Source organism: Tenrec ecaudatus, chromosome 6 (assembly GCF_050624435.1).
Source record: "Tenrec ecaudatus isolate mTenEca1 chromosome 6, mTenEca1.hap1, whole genome shotgun sequence".
NCBI lineage: Eukaryota > Metazoa > Chordata > Mammalia > Afrosoricida > Tenrecidae > Tenrec > Tenrec ecaudatus.
In genome coordinates this window covers 86,870,561-86,891,987 of record NC_134535.1, presented here as the reverse complement: position 1 = coordinate 86,891,987, position 21,427 = coordinate 86,870,561, and the positions used below count along the sequence as shown (strand labels likewise).

Genomic DNA, 21,427 nt, shown 5'->3' with positions numbered 1-21,427 from the left:
CTACCTTGATTCCTGTCTCCAGCAACATTGTGGTTTTCAGTAACATTCCAGAAACCCAAGAGTTCAACAAGACCTTAGACATCTGATCCAACCATTCACACAATTGGAACTATTCCTACTATGCCCTTGGTAGGCCAGAGAGGTAGTTTGGGTTACCATTTCAAGACTCGTAGCCTAATTCAAAGTCTCGTTTCTTTCCTTTCATATAAGATGCATGTGTCTAAGTTCTCCCTTAATGGTGTTCAGCATGATCTCTTAACCAGCTGTCCCTCTTTCCCATCTTTAACACTGAGTGTAAGTTCTATGGTCCATGACAGATGGATGTTAGATTTCAACACTGAATGAAGATGCTGGTCTAGACGGAAGGATACTGGGCTGAACACCTCTCTCGCTCTCAGCTTGGCTTATGCTTAGCATGTGGTCTTAAGATCTGCAACTCTATCTTGCATAAAACTGCTTTGGTCAGAAAGGGGGCCGAGTTCACAGATCAATCATTTCTTACATATATTTTTTCAATATTTTGTTGCATTGTTTCATTTTCTGCTGTACATGGCAATAAATATTTGTTGCTTTGGTCTGTACAAAGTTTGTGAGGAAGGTATGACAGGTGTTACCTAAATGGACAAACAATAAACACACAAAACTATCTTGTTCTGAGTCCTCCAGACAATTGTGGGATTTTGACTCATGGTCCAACTGTACCATCCTGCCACCTTTCAAGCTGTCACTTAAGCACAGTATGCAGTACGCATCAGACAATGTTCTCAGACAATGTTCAAGAGCCCTGCAATCAGACTGTGTGACTAGAGCTTTCTAAAGGGTAAGGTCAATGGTCCCAGCAACTCAGAGGGAAAACTTACACACACACACACACACACACACACACACACACACACACACACACACACACGGGAAAAAAAAGATGGTCTCCCCACCTTGCTCCCCAAAGGCTGGCTGTTATGAAAAAGAGTAGGAGATCTAATTGCTGGAGTGGAAACATTAACATTCAGTTAACAATGGAATATTTAAAAAAAATAGTTTTCTTTTCAACGGTAACCGGTGGTAAAACATAGAAAAATGTTCTGAACAAGCTCAGTACAAAACAGAGTAAAATTTCCAATAAGCTCAGGGAGAAAGCACAATGCTGGGAAGGATGGGATATAAGGGAGAGGAGAAGATATTTCATACAAAACTACCTATTACAATACAAGAAAAAAGTATAAAAGGTTCCCGTTTTGGAACAGAAGTACAAAATGACACTGGCACTGGATCATTTTCACAATCTACGCCTGAGGAGCTCTGAAAGGGTAGCAGGAAATGCTGGAAGGGACAAAAGAAATAATAGGTTTCCAATCTCAAGTTGAGTAGTCCAAACTCCACCCGTTTTCCAGTTGAAAATCTCACAGCCTCTGTAACTTGACCCCTAAGCCAAAGCTCACCCAGGCCTTGAAATGTTCCATTAGGAAGTTCACAAACGCTCTACACATAGGGTCTGGGATCTGTGTGTGCTGGAGCTAAATTTGGAAAATGGACATAAATTTACAGGCTAAAATGATGAACACATTCAGCCTTTAAGGGGAAGGGGGAAAAGCATATTCCTGTGAAAAATATATATTAAATTCTCTGTGGTTAGAAACATATTTAAACTACCTAGCCACAGACCAAACTAGACCTGCATCCAGCCAAGGCTGACTTTTATGCTACAGACTGAGGTCTTCTTTCTTCTTGGTCAGAAGCAGGCGGCAGTCAAAGTGGTGCTTTGTTGCTCCACTGAGCCACTCCTTGGGTGGGTCTGTCCCTTATCGTGTGCTGCTAGCGTACCCACACCCCTGCTTTTCAGGGAAAGACTGCCTGGGACTTCGGGGCCCACCCAGGAACCAAGTGCTACGTCTCAGGATGGGAGGAAACTATCCTGTAAAGAGGCGAATGACCGTTACAAAAGGGCATATAAAAAGTCCTGGAGGAGGAGACTCAGCATGTGCCCCACAGTCCAGTTTACAGTCAGTCCTGACCACACGTCTCGAAAAATCACATGTGTGTCTACGTGTGCGTGTATATGCTGGTGGTTTTTATCCCTACCTCTTTGTTAATGCCTTTTCCTAGCTCGTAATAAGGCCTAACAACAAGAGTTTAAATGAAACCAAGATTCTTTCCAAGCTTCTCTCCGTTCCCTTATTAGGAAATGAGTGAAGCCGGAGCCCTTTGAAAAGAAGATGGCAGAACTGAAGAAGTGAAAAGTCTTTCTCTTCAGCTTAGGGATGTCCCTTATCCCTTTCACAGCACCAAAATTGCTTTGCAAAAATATTATCTGAGATACAAAAGGAAAGGCAGATGTGCTTGTGAATGCATCTTGCCAAGGCCTGGTCCAGATCACGGGCTTTACAAGAATGAAGGGTCGGGAGCAGCTGTTTACAGGGTCTCTAGTTGTAGAAAACAGAGAGCTGGTCCCCAACAAGGTCAGCGTGTGCTGGCTCAGAGTCTTCACAAGAGCTTTCGGTGGAGGATCTCCCAAACCATCCGCTTCCGGAAATATGGCATGTGTTGCTGTGGGGACACAAAGACACCATCATTTTTCTTTCTTTCATCCAGACCAAACCACCATGAACAGACTCATCCCCAGACTCCTCCTCTCCTGGACGTTCCCAAGTAAAACAGCCTCAGTTGCCTTTACGCTCTTTCAAACTGCTCATTCTTGATTAATTGGGCTTTCCCCCCTTCCAGCTGCTTTTCCTTCTCATCTCCTTAAAACACTGGTGCAGCCTAACAATTTTATTGAGCATGGACAGCAGTCCCCAGGCTATAACCAGTTATCTCCATGAATTTTGGTGAAAAATTATATCTATCAAGAACTCTATGCTGAATTTTTAAGAGGTGCCTGAGGGCTTGGCATTTTTTAAAACTCATTTGTTTCGGTGAATAGTTAGGGAAGTGTGAGAGTGACCCTAGTCTAGACAAGGGCTTATGGTGGAAAAGTTTGGCAAAGCCATTGGTTCAAATAGCAGCATAAAGTGAAGACCACAGCAAAATAGGCCGTTAACTGTAGTCTCAACCTCCTTTTGGCTCCGGTAGACCCCACGAATGGAAACGACCAAGCACACACTGAGAGAAGAGTGATCAGCTGCACCAAGAGTTGAGAGAGGAAAAAAGAGGGAAAGAGCACCACAATCATACTGAGAGTTCAAGAGGTGTCCCTGTTCCCAAACCTGACTCCTAATCAAACCCAGGGCAAAGGAATACAACTTGTTCTGGCCTCTTTAATGCTTCTTAAAGAATTTGAAGGAGATGGGAGACAGTGTGAAAACAAGGTAACGAAGATGTGGTCTACGACTCTCCTTTTCTTCCCCTTATGATATGTCAGAAGCTATAAGCACCAGCCTTATGATCTGTAGGCTGAAGCATGCTAGAGGCTGAGGGCAGAGCCCCCTAAGCAAAGCAAATGAAAACATCTATAGGGAGAGCTGGAGGCAAGGCAATCCCCAAGTTTCTTGCTGAAGGCCTAGCTCACCTGTGTGAAGTTGATTGGTCTGTCTTTGGTAATGCAGTCGGCATATTTGCAAGCAAACATCCCACAGTCGCTACCATTCATCTGCTGTGGAATTTCCTGAAAGAGCAATAATAGCAACAAAGAGGTGATATCCTCCTGAGTGCCTCTGTTCTTATTGTATTATAAGTAAGAACTACTGAACCTAAATTTCACAGGTTTCTCTGAATTTTGAAACATAGAAGCTCCCAGAAAAAAAAAAAAAAGCATCTCAGGCCTATAAATTAACTGCCCAGGAGGCTATCTTAGACCACCTGGGCATCTCAGTTTGCAAAAACTTGTCCCTTCCTAAAGGGCCAATCAGTATTCTTTTATCAACTTGAGAAAAATGCTCAACAAACCAGCTGGGCATCTAGAAAGCGTAGCTCTTCACAGGAAACATTACTAGCTTTCTCACAAATAACCTACTATTGCAAAGTGCCAATAACTACCCTGAAAAGAAAGAAGAGAACCTACAAACTGGGGGGGGGGGGGAATCTCTGGCAATGATGTATCTGAGAAAGGTATATACTCCAAGATACATGAAAAATAAAATAAATACCCATATATATAATAATGCATCTAAGGGTCATAATATGGAGACTCCCTAGACATATCCAAAGAACTCCTAAGACTGGTCTGTCTGGTCAGAAAACGTGGGACCTGTTGGAGGAAATAACAAGTCAATCTGTCTAAAGCAATCCACAAACACAATGGTCTCCATGTTAGTCTAATGAGTGGTGTCTGGGGTGTTAAAAGCTTCTGAGAGGCCACTAAAGACACAACTATTGGTCTCCACTCCTCCAGGGCAAAAGAGAAGGAAGATTCAAAGAAGAATCTAGTCCACAGGACTAATAACCCACAGGAACCACAGCCTTTTCTAACTTGAGACCAGAAGAAATAGTTGGGACTTGGCTACTACCATTGACAGTTCTGGCCAGAAACACCAAAGAAGGGGAGAAAAATGTGGAACAAATATAAAATTTCTGAACAATAGCCAGACTTACTGGGCTGAGAAACCAGAGGAACCCCCCGAGACTGTGGCTCTACTCCGTCCTTTGAGCTTGGAACTGACACTAGCGGTGGCGTCACCTCCAGCCAGATCATAGCCGGGCCTCCAAGACACTTTCTCACCAGTGAGCACGGGGCTCCCTCAGACAACCCACTAATTACATACATGAGCCCAAGCGACCAGCAGCTCCCCAAAGTCAAAGAGGAGAAGGCAAGGAGGGGAGGGGAACTCCGTCAATGGAAACAGAACAAACACAATCAAGAGGATGCTGACACAGTATGTAAACTGTAACACGTCACAGGAACAACTTTATCAAAATTGTTGAAGTGGAACTTAAATTTGTTGTTATAAACTTTCCCCAAAACCATAATTTAAGAAATTGTTTCTAAGTAATATAAATGAGCGAGAGAGAGAGAGAGAGAGGGTTCTGGGATGCAAACAGTAACATCCTGTTCTTCCCAAATACCCTAATCTCAGGTTTTCTACCTCATCAAGATGAAACATACCTGGCTTTTCTTGCTGAAGAGCTGCCAACCATTGGTATCAAATGCTTCTCTTTTCTTGTCAAAGCTCTCTTGCTTTAGGTATTGCCTAAAAGTATTGAAAAAGAATAAGAGGCGCTATGGGGATGTCTGAGGACAAGTGCTACCTTAAGAAATAAGGCTGATAGTGCTCAGGAAGAGGGTCACCTACCCCTGAAAGGAATATAGTCTAGCATACGGAGCAGACCTCCTTGGACTGCTGCAGTCACTAGCTGAGCTGAGCTGAGCTTGCCTCTCGCTACTCCCACCATGAGGAGCAAGGTGGCTGAATCTGACATTCCAACTCCCTCTGTCTACTGCTCCTCCTGAAAAGTTTTTTCTTCTTGCCCTTGGCTTATATGGTTCTTAGACTCAACCTAATAGAAAAAGGTTTTTCTAACATTATGGAATTATTTATTTACTGTTACAAGGCTTGATTCTCCTGAGTGGAAATCCATTCCAAACAACAATTAAGAAGTGTATACATGTTATAGGGCATTCTTTAGGGGCACAAACTGTATTCTGGAATCTCCCTCCTCTTGACTACCACAGTAGTACAGCCAAGAGGAGTTTAGGTATATAGGGAGATCTAAACTCTAGTTCCCTGATGAGCCCCTAACTAGCTGGGTCTGACGATATCAACTCACTTCTGTGGGCCTTGGTTTCTTCATCTAAAAAATTAGGCGAGTTTGAATTAAATGATTATAATTTTTCCACTTTATGTGTACTGTGATAGTAATAGACCCCACATGTTCAAATTTTTGGCATTATTATTATATTTTACTTTAATACATTTAAATATCCATTCCTTCTTTTTTTATTAGAATTTATTTTATTTAACAATCTAAGAAGTTGGCGGCCATCAGCAGTAAAGCTCCATTCCTTCTTAAGATGAAGATTTCCTTTTAACAACCATGTCCCTGTGGATCTCAGCTATTGAGTTTAATAGTTGGAAAACCACAACTTACCAGGAAGTACCCCCTAAAAAACAGCATTTTGTTTTCTTTTAAAATTAATTTTTAATTTAATCATTTTATTGGGGGCTCGTACAACTCTTACTACAATCCATACATCCATCCATTGTGTCAAGCACATTTTCACATTTGTTGCCATCATCATTCTCAAAACATGTGCTTTCTGCTTGGTGTGAGCCCTTGATATCAGCTCATTTTATTCCCCAGCATTTTGTTTTCAAAGCTGTGTATTTACTTTTTTTTACAAAACCACCTCATCGCCTTCAAAGCACTCGCCATTACAGTGAACACACTTGTCAAAGCTGCAACTCCATGCTTGGAAACATTTTCAAACTCATCTGTTTGGTGGCTGACAGCACCTCCCTTGTTTTTTTCACCTCTTCTACCTCGTCAAATTGCTCTCCCTTCAAAAGAAATTGTATGGAGTAAGGTCAGGTGGGTGAGATCCGTGGGGCAAGAGAGGCATGTTGTTTCTTGCCCAAAATTGGTGCAATGCAGATGGACATTGGGCCTCCACTCAAGCACTTACTCAATGCAAGAACACATTGTTCTATTAAGTTGGCATTCCAGGATGCACACCTTCCCGGCACGATTGCTGAAGAAAATGTGTGCATAAGCAAATATGGTGAAGAAAGCTGATGGTGCCCAGCTATCAAAAGATATAGCGTCTGAGGTCTTAAAGGCTTGAAGGTAGACAAGCGGCCATCTAGCTCAGAAGCAACAAAGCCCACATGGAAGAAACACACCAGCCTGTGTGACCACGAGCTATCGAAGGGATCAGGTATCAAGCATCAAAGAACAACAACAAAAAAAATCATTGTAAATGTGGGTGAGTGCAGAGTGGAGACTCAAAGCCCATCGGTAGCTAACCGGACACCCCCTTACTGAAGGGTCCTGGGGAGGAGATGAGCCAGTCAGGGTGCAGGGCAGCAACAATGAAACATAAAACTTTCCCCTAGTTCTTAAATGCTTGCTACCCCCAATTATCATGATCTCAATTCTACCTTACAAATCTGGCTAGACCAGAGGATGTACATAGGTACAGATAGCAACGGAAAACACAGGGAATCCAGGACAGATGACTCCTTCAGGACCAGTGGTGAGAGTGGCGATGCCTGAAGCATGGAGGGAGGGTGGGATAGAAAGGGGGAACCAAATACAAGAATCTACACATAGCCTCCTCCCTGGGGAATAGACAGCAGAGAAGAGGGCAGGGGGAGATGTCGGACAGTGTAACATATGACAAATTAATAATAATATATGAATGATGAAGGGTTCATGAGGTAGGGAGAATGGGGAGAGAGGGGGAAAATGAGCAGCTGGTATTAAGGGCTCAAGTAGAAGGCAAATGTTTTGAGAATGATGATGGCAACAAAATGTACACATGTGCTTGACACAATGGACGCATGTATGGATTGTGATAAGAACAGTACGTGCCCCAAATAAAATGATTAAAAACCAAACAAGTGGTGCAATGACATGGCTCCAAGAGCAGGTGCATTGTTGTAGCAAAACAAGTCCCATCTGCCACAAATCAGGCCTTTTTTGTCATATGCTGCTGTGCAGTCTTTTCAGAACCCCTAGACAGAAGGCTTGATGAACAGTCTGAACTGGTGCAACAGCCTCTAGATGCACTACGAGTCGACATTTTCATCCGAGGTTTGTCTTCAATTGACAATTCACCTTTTCTGAAACAAGAAAACACTCGTACACTTGAGTTTTTTCCCATAGCGGTCTCCTTGTAAGCTGTGTTCAACATCACAATATTTTCGGCAGCATTTTTTTCTAAGCAGGAAACAAAATTTCACAGCCGCATACTGGTCTTCTAAATTGGCCATCACAAAAAAATGAGGTTCAAGCAAAATTGCTTTTACAAAAATATTCATTATGACCAGAACCTTCCCAAGCAATGCCATTGGGTACGCTAAGAGCGAGTTGGTCGATGCTCACCTAGTGGGAAAAATGTGTACTATGAAAGCTCTACCTAGCAGAGTGGATTTTTTTTTTTGGGGGGGTACCCCTTGTATGCTTCACACCAAACCCATCCTGAACTCTCTACTTACAAGAGAATCTTGCAGGCTTCATTGTTTATACCGCCCATAGAGTCATAATAGATGATATTTTTCTTTCTAAAGTCCACAACCTGGAAATAAGGAAAAAAAAGTGTTTATAAAGTAGGAAAAAAAAGGAGTGTGGGGGGTAATTTCTCAGTGGTTCCCTTCCCTGATACTTGAAGTATTTTGCCAGATTTCCTGGGAAATCATGACAAACTGGACTGCTAGTTTGCAATGTACCATGTGAATCTGCAGAGAAGACAAATGGGATGGTCACGAGAACTATGGCAAGCGCTCAGTCGGTCATCCGGAGGGCTGGACAGAGCTCAGACTGAACACCCGCAAGGGGCGCAGCAGTGAAGAAACGACACGCCCTTCACAAAGTCTAAGTCAACGGACATCATCTCCATTTGGTTCAGAAAGATGGTATGCAGATGCCAGTTTTTTTTTCCTTTACCTTGAGAATTTCCTTTGGGATATGCCTTTCTCAAATGTAATTCAAAACAGACTGTAAAATAACTTTTGTGCTTTTACAGTAACATTAAGCTAACATCTTTGTTTTCGGAGCCATAACAAATAACACAATGCCGAGCACACAAGTCATAGTGAGGCAGAAAGGAAGAGCCATGGAAGCGAGTTGACAGTCTCTTTCTCTCCCCATGCCTCCTTGCCTCGACACTGCTTTGACTCCCTTTCACAGTCTGCCAGAAAAGGAAATTCCACCACTTCCTCCCAAGTCCAAGGACCGCCCCCACTTGACACGAAGTCCGTTGGTATTTTCCAACTTTTATTTACCCTACTGCTGCACACCATTACTTTCTCTAACTCTGCAGTGAAGCTGCAGAACGCCCACTCACTCCCCTTTTCTTGCACAGCTACATGTACTTCGTTTCAAGGTGGTCAGCTGTGAGAGCGGTACTCACAGCTAAACACCAGTGCACTCCCAGGTGAATGGGAACCAGAAGAATATCAACTGAAAACACATCCACTTTTTTTGTCCAACGTTTCACCGCCTGGTAGCCAGCCGTTTTTAACTTAGTGAAGAAAAAGGTGTTGAACGCATGCACAGTTGGCAATCCTGTTTCTTTACTTCGCTCCATCAGCATGTTCATGTAGAAATTGATGATCTGTGTGAAGAAATGTTACATATTAGAATACTCAGGCCTTTCCATAGAGCTGTATTATATAAGGGGGGGTGGTGGAGAAACTGTTGATGTGAAGAACTCGTTACTACTTCTCATTCGATTCAAGTACAATTCACATGCCAAGGAGCCTTAGTCACAATTCTGACTACAAGAGGGGTGAGGTGTTTTAAAAAGTGGACACGAAGAGGAAAAGCTGGTAAGCGAGTGTGCAAGCAGCTTGATCAGGCACACCAGCTGCCACTTCAGTCCACTAGGACTGGGTGAGCAACAGACCTGGAGCTCCGTCTGTTCGAGCCTGCTGTGAATTACACAAAGACCAGGAGTTCAGTCCTCATGTGTAGGAGGTCACTTGGCTTTGTACAAAGATAGAACACTCTGCACCACGGCTAATGCCTCCTGTGTAACCTAACAAAGCACCGGGCAGAGGCAAACTCTTCTGGCCTCACGCAGATTCAAGGGACAGAGCCGTGGCTCAGGATAAAGCCATCCACGGCACTAGAAAACCAAACGTGGCAGTGCTCAGCACTGTGACGCTTATAGAGGCAGATGCGGATGCAACATCAGAGCCGATACCACAGGAGAGGTGACGTAATGTCACAGACAAGAGGAACGTTCTCTCCCGGAACCCCAGGTTCCGCTTTCCTGTCTTTATCAACTCCACTGACGCCGTCACTATTGTGCGTGACAGGCACGGAGACATCTTGAGAGGGCAGTGTTAAGGTTCTTTCTGTTACTAAGTGAAACAGCGGTCTCCTCTAATCTGACTCTATCACCATGGTTCCTTTAGGTCCAGGGCTCTTGGTACTGAAGCTTGAAGGTTTCTGTGCCGGAAGTTGCTGCATACTTACTTTATGTGGCCAGCTGAGGCGAGGCCAGTGTCTGCCGACTGCAAGGAATGAATGGGCTAACTGATCCACAACTTGGAAATATGACTAAGAAAACAGGCACATTTTTCAGAATGCTTTTTGGGGAATGGGAAAACGCCCCTGTCCTTTGACAAATATTTACACACCCGGATGCCAGAGCAGTGAGCTACTGCCCAACAGTAGGCAACTACATACTGGGCAGGCAGTAGGGAGCACTGCCAGGAACACACCAGAGCATGGTCTGGACCACAGAAAGGGCCTATAGATGAGGATGTCCAGGCAACGGTGGGGAAACCACACGCACGATGAGGCAGAACTCGGAGGGGGAGGAGGCTAGGACTCAAGGGAGACACTGTTCTAAGCCTGCAGTTCTGAAGACTGAGCAGTACAGTATGCCCAACAAGCCCAGAAGACTGGCTGTAGCTAATACTGTCTAGTGTCATGCTCCACAGCTCGTAAGAGCTCAGCCATTTTAAATGAAAATGGATCAAGAAACAATTAGAACTGTGTACAGTCTCGATGTCTGAAATCTGTTCCCAGTCTGGCTCTGCCCTGGAGTGTAACAGTGCTGTGGGAGGCCACGGAGCAGCCCAAGTAGCATGGAGGCTTACAGACTGGGTTGCTCATCTCAAGGCCAGCTAGTTGAACTCACCAGCCATTCCACAGGAGAAAGATGAGCAGTTCTGCTCTTGTGAAAGATCTATGGTCTTGGAAACTGAAAGGGCCAGTCTACTCTGCTCTATAGGAGGGTTGCTATGAGTCGTAATTGACTCAGTATCTAGGAGGGTTTTTTTGTTTGTTGTTTACGAGAGAATGTCTCTCAGTCTTGTGAAGGGAGCCACAATGCAGTCGGATCTACCCAGAAGGGCACGTTTCTACACTGCAAACTACATTTTCTGGTCAGAGAAAACCAGCAAGAGGGGGTTGATTCATCTGGCATTCTACCCACATTATCCGCCGTCTTCAGAAGTGAACCCCTTCAATCCAGCTCACAGTAAGCCAGACCTTCTACACGCACAGACAGTATATATGTAATAACAAGCAACAAGGACTCAAAATCCAAATATGTAGGTGTCCTGTCGTACTATGCTTTCAGGAGGAAAGCGTTCCTGAGACCAGTGAAATTTAGATTGACTTAAGACAACCTGAAATTACACACACACACACACACACACACACACACACACACCCCTCGCCCCACCTCCACCTTGAGAATTATAAAACAAAAGACCAACAATGCTGAACAAAACAGAGACGACCTAGTTATCAGGAACAGTGTTGTCTGTTCTCCCTGGGAACCCCCTACCAAGCCTTCTCCACAAAGGAGGAAATGACCTCCTCCAAAGTCAGCACTTTGAAGGTCAATTTAATGGTGTGCATTTCCTCTGCATCCAGGTAAGAGCAGCCTGGTGGCCTCGATGGTCCTTCCCATTAAGGAGCATGACATCTGAGGGAGAACTCAGTTCCTCACCTCAGTTTTCAGCTCACCAAGTTCCTCACCTCAGTTTTCAGCTATTACCTCTGACAAATGAGGAAACTGGCATCGTTCAACCAAGATGCAACCATATACATATAAAATCCTTCACAATTAGAGAACAAACAGAACCCTACATGGCATCTCAGAGAGGAGTACTGAAGATGAAGGGCCAAAGAAATGAGCGACGGGATCACAGTGCTCAAGATGGAAGAGAAGCATCTGCTTCTATTTTTGTAAGGAAAAGGGTTCCTCCCCACGCGGCAAATGTCCTTTCTCTACGTCAGACTCTCGGAGTTCCGGCAGGTCCTGAATTCCCTTTGAAATAGGGATGAAAGTAGGAGACCAGGCCTGGCCCTACTGTTTGCAAGAGTATCCAAGGGCTAACTGCCAATACCGGTCCAATCGTCACCCATCCTGGGCCCGCGCTGCCCCCATCTGCTTGCTGTGGCTCCTGCTGCCTCCACAGCCATGGCCACGAGCGCCTGCTTGTCTATGCAGCGCTGGCTGGGGAAGGAGGGGAGCCGTTTCTAGTGTCATGCTCCGTTGTAATTCTGTTTGAAGAGCTGCCAGGCTGGGGCTGGAAGAAGCGCCTCCAATGTCTCCACTGAGGACTCCATCCTTTCCTGGATGTCGCCCCCCGGCACAATGACCGTTGCTATTTCTATCTTCCTTCTGGCCCAGTGCGCTGGCCGCAGTTCTGCTCTGCCGTGCCCTTCGCAGTAAAACGGTTGCTAACAGTCAAGCCTGCACTTTGAACCCTCCCTGCGTTTACTCTCTGAGCCCTCCCAATCTGCGTAAAAACGTCCCAGGCTTGACAGTGCTGCTAAGCAGAGGCGGCTACAACAACTGTCAGGCAGAGAAAAGTGTTTCCCATTTCGCCTTTCTAAATGTTCACCTCACCTCCCCGTTTTCGTGTTTCAATTACATTTACCCACCAACCACAAAACCCAACTGACTTACCACACAGGAGCACGTGAACAGGAGTCAAAAGGTTCTTTGAATCTGAAATCTGACCTTGTGATGCAGACTCCAAGCAGGCAAGTGTCAGGGATGCTCTACGTGCAAAGAGCCACCACTGTGACCATATTTTCTTCTCCAACACAAATTTAGGTACCAACTTATTAGAATCACCGCTACAGTTTTAGATTAAAAATAGGTCTGCAATATCTATTTCAATGGAGTCAGAAAATGACACCTGTAATTAACACATTCCAATTGGCCCTGCTAACTCCCAGGTTTTTCAGGGCTGGTTTTATTAAAAAACATTTCAAAGTGGTAAGCAAAAAATGACATAGAAGCCACCAAGACATGTAAAAAAGACTACACTTTCCACTCTGGTCTTTGAATCCATGTGTACCTGTGCAGAACATACAGCAGACCGCTCATATTTGTGACTAGTTTATCTCACTTTGTCTTATCCTGACAATGGGCTTTTACTCCCCACGGACAATCAATCCCCTTGGCTGGGGTTTTCCAGGTGTACTTAACGTTCTGCAGGTGGCTTCACTGCTTTCCTGAGCGTCCCTCAGTTCTAACTACTCTTTAAAAACACACTTAATATTATGCTATGACCACTGCCAATTGCCCATTTCCAGAGATTTGGATTCGGGAGGTTTCAATGCCAGGCAAGAGTGATGTATTCCTTTGTCCCAGATCCTTAATCTGCAATGAAAATCATGTGACCTTAGTATAGCCCTTAGTTTGCGTTTCTCACTATCGATTAAGTAAGAATTCCTTGTCTGTCTGACCCATAGTTTTCATGATGCTGACTAGCTGGACGGCATCTCTTTCCTTTCAGAGAGGTGGTTTACAAATAACTGAGTCCACAGTCTGCCATTTGGGTTTTATGTCAAAATTCCATCTACCACTACCCTCAATATTTGCAATAAGTCTTTTTAAATGGCCTTTCCCTGGCTGATAAAGTTAGAAATGCAGTATTCAAACAGTCCAATGTCTTTCCATTTTAGAAACAATCAGGAATAATTAATATAGGCTTAAAAATAGCCCCAACAAGAAGGTAAATCTGCTTACTACCTTTTCAATTCAAATTGAAAAATGGCAAGGAATCAGAATAAAGAGACTAAAGATGAGTCCTGAAAAGAACAACAAGAGAAGATGCTCCAGTCCTCCTGTCATTCCACAGGGAGCTGACAAGACAGCCTTCCCTGACCGACCACACTAGCACGGAGGGTCAGGCCCACTGAGCCTACTCAAGGCTTCTAGGTACCGACTGATTTTTTTAAAAATCAATTTACCCTACCAATTGCAGGCTCTGGGTGGTGCGAAAGGCTAATGCACTCAGCAGCTAACCAAAAGCTTAGAGGCTCAAGTTCACCCAGAAGCTTCTTAGAAGAAATGCCTGACAAAAGTTGGCCGGCAACTTTTTTTTAAAAACACAGTTATTGAAAAATTTACTGTGGTGATGATTGTATAATTTTTAAATAAGATTAAACTACTTACTTGTATGATTTTTAAAAAGTAGTCACTGAAAACCCTTTGGCCCATCATGGGTCTCACCATGAGCCAGAGGCCACTCACTAGTAACTGTTTTTGTTTTTGTATTAAAAAGGTAAGATATCGCAATATTTTAAAATCGATTATATACAGAAATGACCAATACTGGCTATATTGGGCAAAATATACTATTAAAATTCATTCCAACTGTTTCTTTGCTTTTCTTAATGTGACTACTAGAAAGTTTAAAATCGCAAATGTAGCTCACATTTCTATTGGATAGTGCTAGTTTAGATCTATGCATCTGATGTGACCACTGATATGGCTGGGTTTAAATCTGTTTTTAACTGGGTACCCATACCCAAGGGTTCATAGTAATACACCATCAGAACATTAGTTTCTCAAGGGAAATACTGTGAAAGCTTTAGAAAAGTGGTACTTTAAAAATGGTGCTTTAAAAACCATTTCAAGTCATCATGATGAGCATGTGAATTGGCACCTGCTCTCAACGTCAGCATTACTCTGAACTTGAAAAGGCAAGCACTCCCTATAAAGTTACAGGTATGTGTGGCAAGGATAAAGTAGACAAAGAGTCTTTCCTTTTACTTACCTCCTCTAAATAATGTAATTCCCACTAACTTTGCTTGTAAAAACCCAGCCTCTAATGGGCCAGGGAATGGAAAACCTGTCCTGATGAATGCTGCCTTTGTTAGGTGTCGTTGAGGTAACCGCTACACCAAATAACAAGAATCCAGCTCCTCTCCTACTCACTGCTGCCCCCTAGGAAGAAGTGTCACATACTGTACAAGAAAGGCTGCAATAACTGAACACTCCCTTCAACAATGACACGCCAAAGGAAGGGCAGGAAGCTAGAGATGAAGGTCTCAAAATCAGAAACACCTGATTACGGAGAGCTTTTGCCTGTCCTTCATTTTCACTTCACCCTCGGATCCAGTGAGCTCTTTCTTCCTCCTATCATTTGAGCCTATGTTCTCATGTTACACTCCAGAATCCCAAGAAATAAGGGTGCTTTCTTCTAAAACAAGACTACCTAGCTGTGCCTTCCCTACTGTTCTTGGTCAAAGACATTTTTCTGGGAACGATGAGCTTTGGATGCTTACATCTTAAAAATAAATCAAAGACAAAGAGTGCAGGGCCAGTTCAGCTGACCCTGAAGAAAGTTAACTACAAGACAAAAAGATGGTTCCCTTATCTATTTACCCTTATCTGTGCCAGCCAGGTTTTCTCAGCTATCAAATAACAATAATAAAACTATAGCCTATCATGCTTAATATGAGGTAAATATAAAAATGTGTTAGCTGTGTATGTTATTATCTGGCTACATATTACTACGTTGGCTGTATAAAGTATTATCTGAACTCCCAACACAAACCACACCCAGTCATCACGTCAACGCCGACTCATAGCAATCCTATAGGGCACGGGAGAACTTACTGTTTGACTTTCCGAGATTTTAACGGTTTATGGGAGTAGAAAGTCCATCTTTCTTCTGCAGAGCAGCTGCTGGCTTCAAACAGCCAGCCTCGTGGATCGCAAGCCAACCACTACGCCACCAGGTATACAATAATAGGAAGTGGGTACCTACAATACCTAACACTTACTATACTGCGCATCTTGAGTTCCTCTAGAGCTGTGAGGCCTGAGTACACCAAGGTTAGACAGGGATGCGTCTAGTGGTATTTAGCTAGAGACCCAAATCAGCTTTCTATTTTTTGCCATGAAAACATTCTTTTGAAAGAAAACAGGTTTAGAAATTGGGCAGATCAGTTTAAAGATTATGGTGCAATCAAATATACTTATAAAGGGAATTGAGGGCATACTCAATCCATCCCGGACTACATCAAATATTTAATAATAATGTAATTTTAAAATGGCAGTTAAAAAAAGTATTCATGGCGATGATGTAAGAAAGTTTCTCTCTCAGAAGTTCAATGACCTAAAAGTAGTGGAGACAGAGCAAGCCCAAACCCATCAGGTTCATTCCAACTCACAGCAACTCTACACAAGAGAGTTTCTCACCAGGTTTCTGTGGTTCACAAGTCACCTAAGACACTTGTTAAAAATGCATCTGTCCAGCGTACACCGTGCATACTTGTTCAGGACAAAGGAGAGCTCTGAGAGAAGGGATTCTGAAGCAGATTATCTCAGGATCACATGGTACTTCCTACCTTCATTTAGTTTCCATTTTGCAACCACTTAAACTATTTGCATACAAAACAGAGTACAAAATTACCTCATCATTGAGCCAGTTGAGATGGTTCAGAGTTTGAATATCCTTTCGGGTAATAGTCAAGCGGAATGCTTCACTGAGAACTTCATCCTGATTCCCACTACGAAATACGTTCTTTATCTCTTTCTCCATTTCCTAGGAAACCAGTAAGTGTAAAAAAAAATCAAACACATGGCTTCAAGAAAACTGCTTTTCTCACATAGCCCTATACAGTCCCAGATATCCCCACCCCTCCCTCCCTGACACACACACACACACACACACACACACACTCTCTCTCTCTCTCTCTCTCTCACTTCCTACTAGCATTTCAACTTTACCCAAGTAGTCTCCCTGATTATTATCATCCATTTATCTTTCCCTCTCTCTTTTTCAGCACATTTGGATCTTTGTTGGCTATTATTTCTAAAGTCTGAAATAACTTGTTGCTATCAAGTCCATGAGATGAGCTAATTAGAATTTATATTTTTTACCTCTAGTCCAAATGTTTTACTAAAAAACAGAAATAGGAAATCAAGCATAACTATGAAAATGTGCTATGCTTACCAGTTTCATGAGTTTCTCAAAGAGATGTATATATTAAAATGTACAGACTTCAATATATATATTTAAATTTTTCTATGATTGATTTTTACCACATTTAACTTAAAAAAATTAATAGTAAGCCTGAGCTAACCATTTAATGTCAAATTATTATACATGTGCATTAAGTCAAAATGGACATGAAACACAAATTTTCCTTTTTTTAATCGTTTTATTAGGGGCTCATACAACTTATCACAATTTATGCATACATCAATTGTGTAAAGTACATTTGTACATTCATTGCCCTCATCATTCTCAGAACATCTGCTCTCCACCTAAGCCCCTGGCATCAGCTCATTTTTTCCCCTCCTCCCCGCTCCCCACTCCCTCATGAACCCTTGATAATTTATAAATTATTATTTTGTCATATCTTGCTCTGTCCGACGTTTCCCCTCACCCAAGCTCTTCTCCGTTGTCCGTCCCCCAGGGAGGAGGTCACATGTAGATCCTTGTAATCAGTTCCCCCTTTCCAACCCACCCTATCGCCACTCTCACCACTGGTCCTGAAGGGATCATCTACCTGGAATCCCCGTGTTTCCAGTTCCTATCTGTACCAGTGTATGTCCTCTGGTCTAGTCAGATTTGTAAGGCAGAATTGAGATCAGGATAGCGGGGCAGGAAGGAAGCATTTAAGAACTAGAGAAAAGTTGTATGTTTCATCACTGCTACATCGCACCCTGACTGGCTCGTCTCCTCCCCAAGACCATTTTGTAAGGGGATGTCCAGTGGCCTACAAATGGGCTTTGGGTCTCCACTCCGCACTCCCCACCTCATTCACTATGATATGATTTTTTTGTTCTTTGATGCCTGATATCTGATCCCTTCAACACCTCGTGATCGCACAGGCTGGTGTGCTTCTTCCATGTGGGCTTTGTTGCTTCTCAGCTAGATGGCCGCTTGTTTACCTTCAAGCCTTTAAGACCCTCATACGCTATATCTTTTGATCGCCTGGCACCATCAGCTTTCTTCGCCACATTTGCTTATACACCCACTTGTCTTCAGCGATCATATCAGGGAGGTGAGCACACAAGAAACACAAATTTTCAATGAAGTAGCTAAAAGTCACCTATAATTCTTTTATCAATACAAATAAAGGAATATGTAATAGATTTAAGCGCCACATAGTGCTGTTGATTTTATGTCTGAAATCTGTCCAAAGTATTCTTTCTAAATAGAGCATTTGCTAGTGTCAGACTTGAGAGTAATAAATTACCTGTGTTATTTCAGGAAATTCATCTTCACTATCAATTAATTTATGACTCCTCTTTTCTGTTTCCTGGGCAATCGTAACAGGGATCTCCTTTTCAAGAGGTACACGAAGATGCAGTTCTACGGAATCATGTACTGAATGTTCCTGCAATCTCTGAAAGACAGAACTTCAGAATAAGTGGGATGAAATAATCTATTTATCTTATGTAAACTAATTAGAACTGAATGGCTAGACAAAAAATATATATAACTTATCATGCAATGCTGTTTAGGATACAATCTTGCAATTACAACAGCTTTGATCCAAAATTCAGATAACTTTGCAAAAAAGTTTCAACTTGAATGTGCTATTTATAAGCCTATCCCAGTTCTGTTTTGTTTTTTACCTGATTTTGAAGCTGTAAGGCCAATGCTTTCTGCTCTTCAATCTGCCGCAATCTCTCCCGTGCTCGAGAATCGTAAACACTAGTTCTAGGGTATAAATAGAATAGTGACAGAAATGTAAACGACCCTCTGAGTATCAAGTACAATGCTGGTGGCACAGTGAAAATTAACTATAAAACCGACACATAGAAAGTTTAAAATCCGTACCTAGCTTATTCTCACATTTCTATTTCAATACAGAGTAAAACCAAATGGTGTTGGCTGAAACTATCCTCACATAAAACATACTAGTTGGCTGCTAAATGTCAACAGATAATATTTTGTGAATATTTATAAATATACAGTGCTCTTTTGAACATTCTTCTAAGATTATGGAGAAAATGAAGTCTCAATCTGGAAATCCAAAAATGAGAATGAACGCCAAAGGAAAAGACACTACACTATGTTACAACTGAATATCATTGTATTTATGATCCAAATGAAAGAATCTGAGGTTTTTTTTGTTTTAATTGAAGAAACGTGGATAACTTGAATTTTAAGTGATCAAAAGTTTTCAGTTATTTTGCAAACTCAAACTTAGGAATTACTCACATTAATTTTACTAACAATAAAAAGGGACCTCTATTTTTACTTCTTTATAATACTTTGAGATATTTTTCCATTTTAATTTGGCTGAATGATTGTCAAAGATCTAATGTCACCAAGAAGATTTAAAAAACCCAATAACTTCAAAGTAGAGATAGTTCCAATGACTAAAAATAAGCAAGGTGATTCGCTAATTATTTCATTTTTTTTTCCAAAGTGAAAATGAAGTGACTGAGAAAGAAAAATGACAGCAAAAATAAGTAACTTACAATTCTTTGATCCACAGCTCTGCCTGGAAAAAGGTAGGACTAGGGTGAGAAAAGAAAAACGTGGCCCATCAACAGAAGGCTTATGAGAAAACACACACACCCTCACCAACAAAGTCACTCATTTAAACTGCTTCTAAGAGTGCCTCACAGGTTTGAAATAAGCAGAAGGTCCCAAGTTAACGTAATTTTAACTGGGATGTAACGGAATACAAACGAGTCATTTGCATATATATTAGTTAAAAGATGACCCAAAGTTCAGTGAAGAAATTAGGTTTGGCAAAGTTCCCTCCTTGCCTGAAACAAGCATTGCGTGACAGAGCACATCACTTACCAAGGCAACGTATTAACACTAGAACATTACTCTTTCCAAATGGTGGCAATGTACAGATTTTTCAGAGTTAATAAAATCTTACAGGTTCTTGAACAACCTGTCAAGTTACTTGATTCAAAGTATATTCACCCAAATCAAGAGTAGAGACAGAAAAACCCTATTCACAGAATGAAAACCTCCTGCTGCTGTGTTATTTCCAACTTACGGAACCTTTTCACAGTGCTCCTAAGGCTCTAAACTATGCACAGAGATCATCAGCTCTTTTCTCCTACAGAGCAGACAGTGGGTTCCAATCACCAACCTTTCAATTAGCAGCTGAGTGCCAGGGTCAAAGACTGGCCCATATCTAATGGCTAATGAGTCAAACCAAAGCAGAGGATCTACTAATATCACAAGTGGATAATGCTTAGCAGTCCCAAGCATGCTAAAACTGTTCTAGGACCTCATGTCCTTCTCAAACTTTATCTCTTCGCAAATTCCTAAGGAATCGCTCAAATTATTGAAAGAGTGAATACTTCCAGTCACATCAAACAAGCACATAAGGCATCAACTGAGGAGTTACAAGACCCAGAGCTTCTGGAGTTCTTCCTGATTAGTTTTCTAGATTTGTAAAATACAGTGAGTGAAGTCCCTCTCAGGTAAGCCTCAACAATCTTACATACGTAGCTGAGAGGTTAGAGGACTGAGACCTAAGCACTTTGTAGATGATTTAGCACGATACTAAAAACAAGTGAACCTGAAGACATATTATTATACATATAAAACTTCAAAGAGTTTGTGGAAAAATGGAACTAAAAGATAAGGAAAGTTTCCCACAGACTTTTGAAGCTCTCTTGTATAAAGATGTGACAGGAACCACCCAGATGGCACCGTAATGGACCATGGTTACTCAAAATTTGCCTGCTTCCCTTAACAGAATATAAAAAAAAATCTGTTTTTCGCTGGGCACCTAAACAATAATTGGCAGAGAAGACAGTCGATACTTGTTAACTACAGGAATCGTGTGTGCGCGTGCGTGTAAGGTGGGGAGAGGTGGGCCGCAAGCACTTATCTTCAATGAATCCATGTAGCAACTGGCTTAGGAAAGCAAAATTCAGGAAGAATTGCTTCTCCAAAAGCATCGCACATTATTTCTCATATAATTGAGAGAGATGGTAAGAATACTGTAAGTTATATTTACTTAGACACAGTGCTCTCCATGTAAAATTATGCTGTTTACAAATGAAACATCTTTCCAATTCCCATATGATTTAAACTTCAATATACTGCGTAAGAGGAAGTTATTTCAGGTTCTGAAGATAATTTGTCTTGAGAGCCATTTCGAAAGCATGCTTTTCTACTGCTGCACAGGACCTTCCACTAGACCATGGTGTTAAACAAAAAGGCCTACTGGCTACTTCACAGAGCATGTCAGACTCGTTAGGAAATTAACTCATTTCGCAGATTTATACACCAATCACTAAGCATGTCGGGTACTATGGTGAGCACTGTACCACATTAATAACTAACAAGGTACAGGGCAAGGAGGACTGGATGGAAGGACAGATATTATCTAGAGATGTCAGAAAGCCTCTGAGAAAAAAGAACACTTGCATCAGATTGTGAAAAGCAAATGGACCTAAGAGAAGAGGAATTCCAGACAGGAGGATTGAAATGAACAAAAGCACAGAGGAACGATGGCAAGGAATATTTTGGGAAATAAAGGCAAGTCGTCTTTGTTAGAATGTAATTGTGAGGCAGTGATGGCAGTTTAAAAAGCCTTGGTGGTGCTGGGGATTAGGTGTTGGGCT

General features: G+C 42.2%; 1 protein-coding gene across 2 annotated transcripts in view; it reads right to left on the bottom strand.

The window, feature by feature from the left end:
- Window positions 1-1,022: 1,022 nt before the first annotated feature.
- The window catches only part of SENP1 (SUMO specific peptidase 1), a 47,345-nt gene continuing 26,940 nt past the window's right edge, over window positions 1,023-21,427 (bottom strand). For both annotated transcript variants that reach the window (XM_075551814.1, XM_075551813.1), the window contains exons 10-18: window positions 19,307-19,345; window positions 18,455-18,539; window positions 18,073-18,222; window positions 16,278-16,409; window positions 9,005-9,208; window positions 8,091-8,170; window positions 5,039-5,123; window positions 3,506-3,601; window positions 1,023-2,544 (exon numbers count right to left, since the gene is read on the bottom strand). In XM_075551814.1, the coding sequence (XP_075407929.1) occupies window positions 2,482-2,544; window positions 3,506-3,601; window positions 5,039-5,123; window positions 8,091-8,170; window positions 9,005-9,208; window positions 16,278-16,409; window positions 18,073-18,222; window positions 18,455-18,539; window positions 19,307-19,345 (934 nt within the window). In that variant the 3' untranslated portion in view covers window positions 1,023-2,481. The remainder of the gene's footprint in view (window positions 2,545-3,505; window positions 3,602-5,038; window positions 5,124-8,090; window positions 8,171-9,004; window positions 9,209-16,277; window positions 16,410-18,072; window positions 18,223-18,454; window positions 18,540-19,306; window positions 19,346-21,427) is intronic.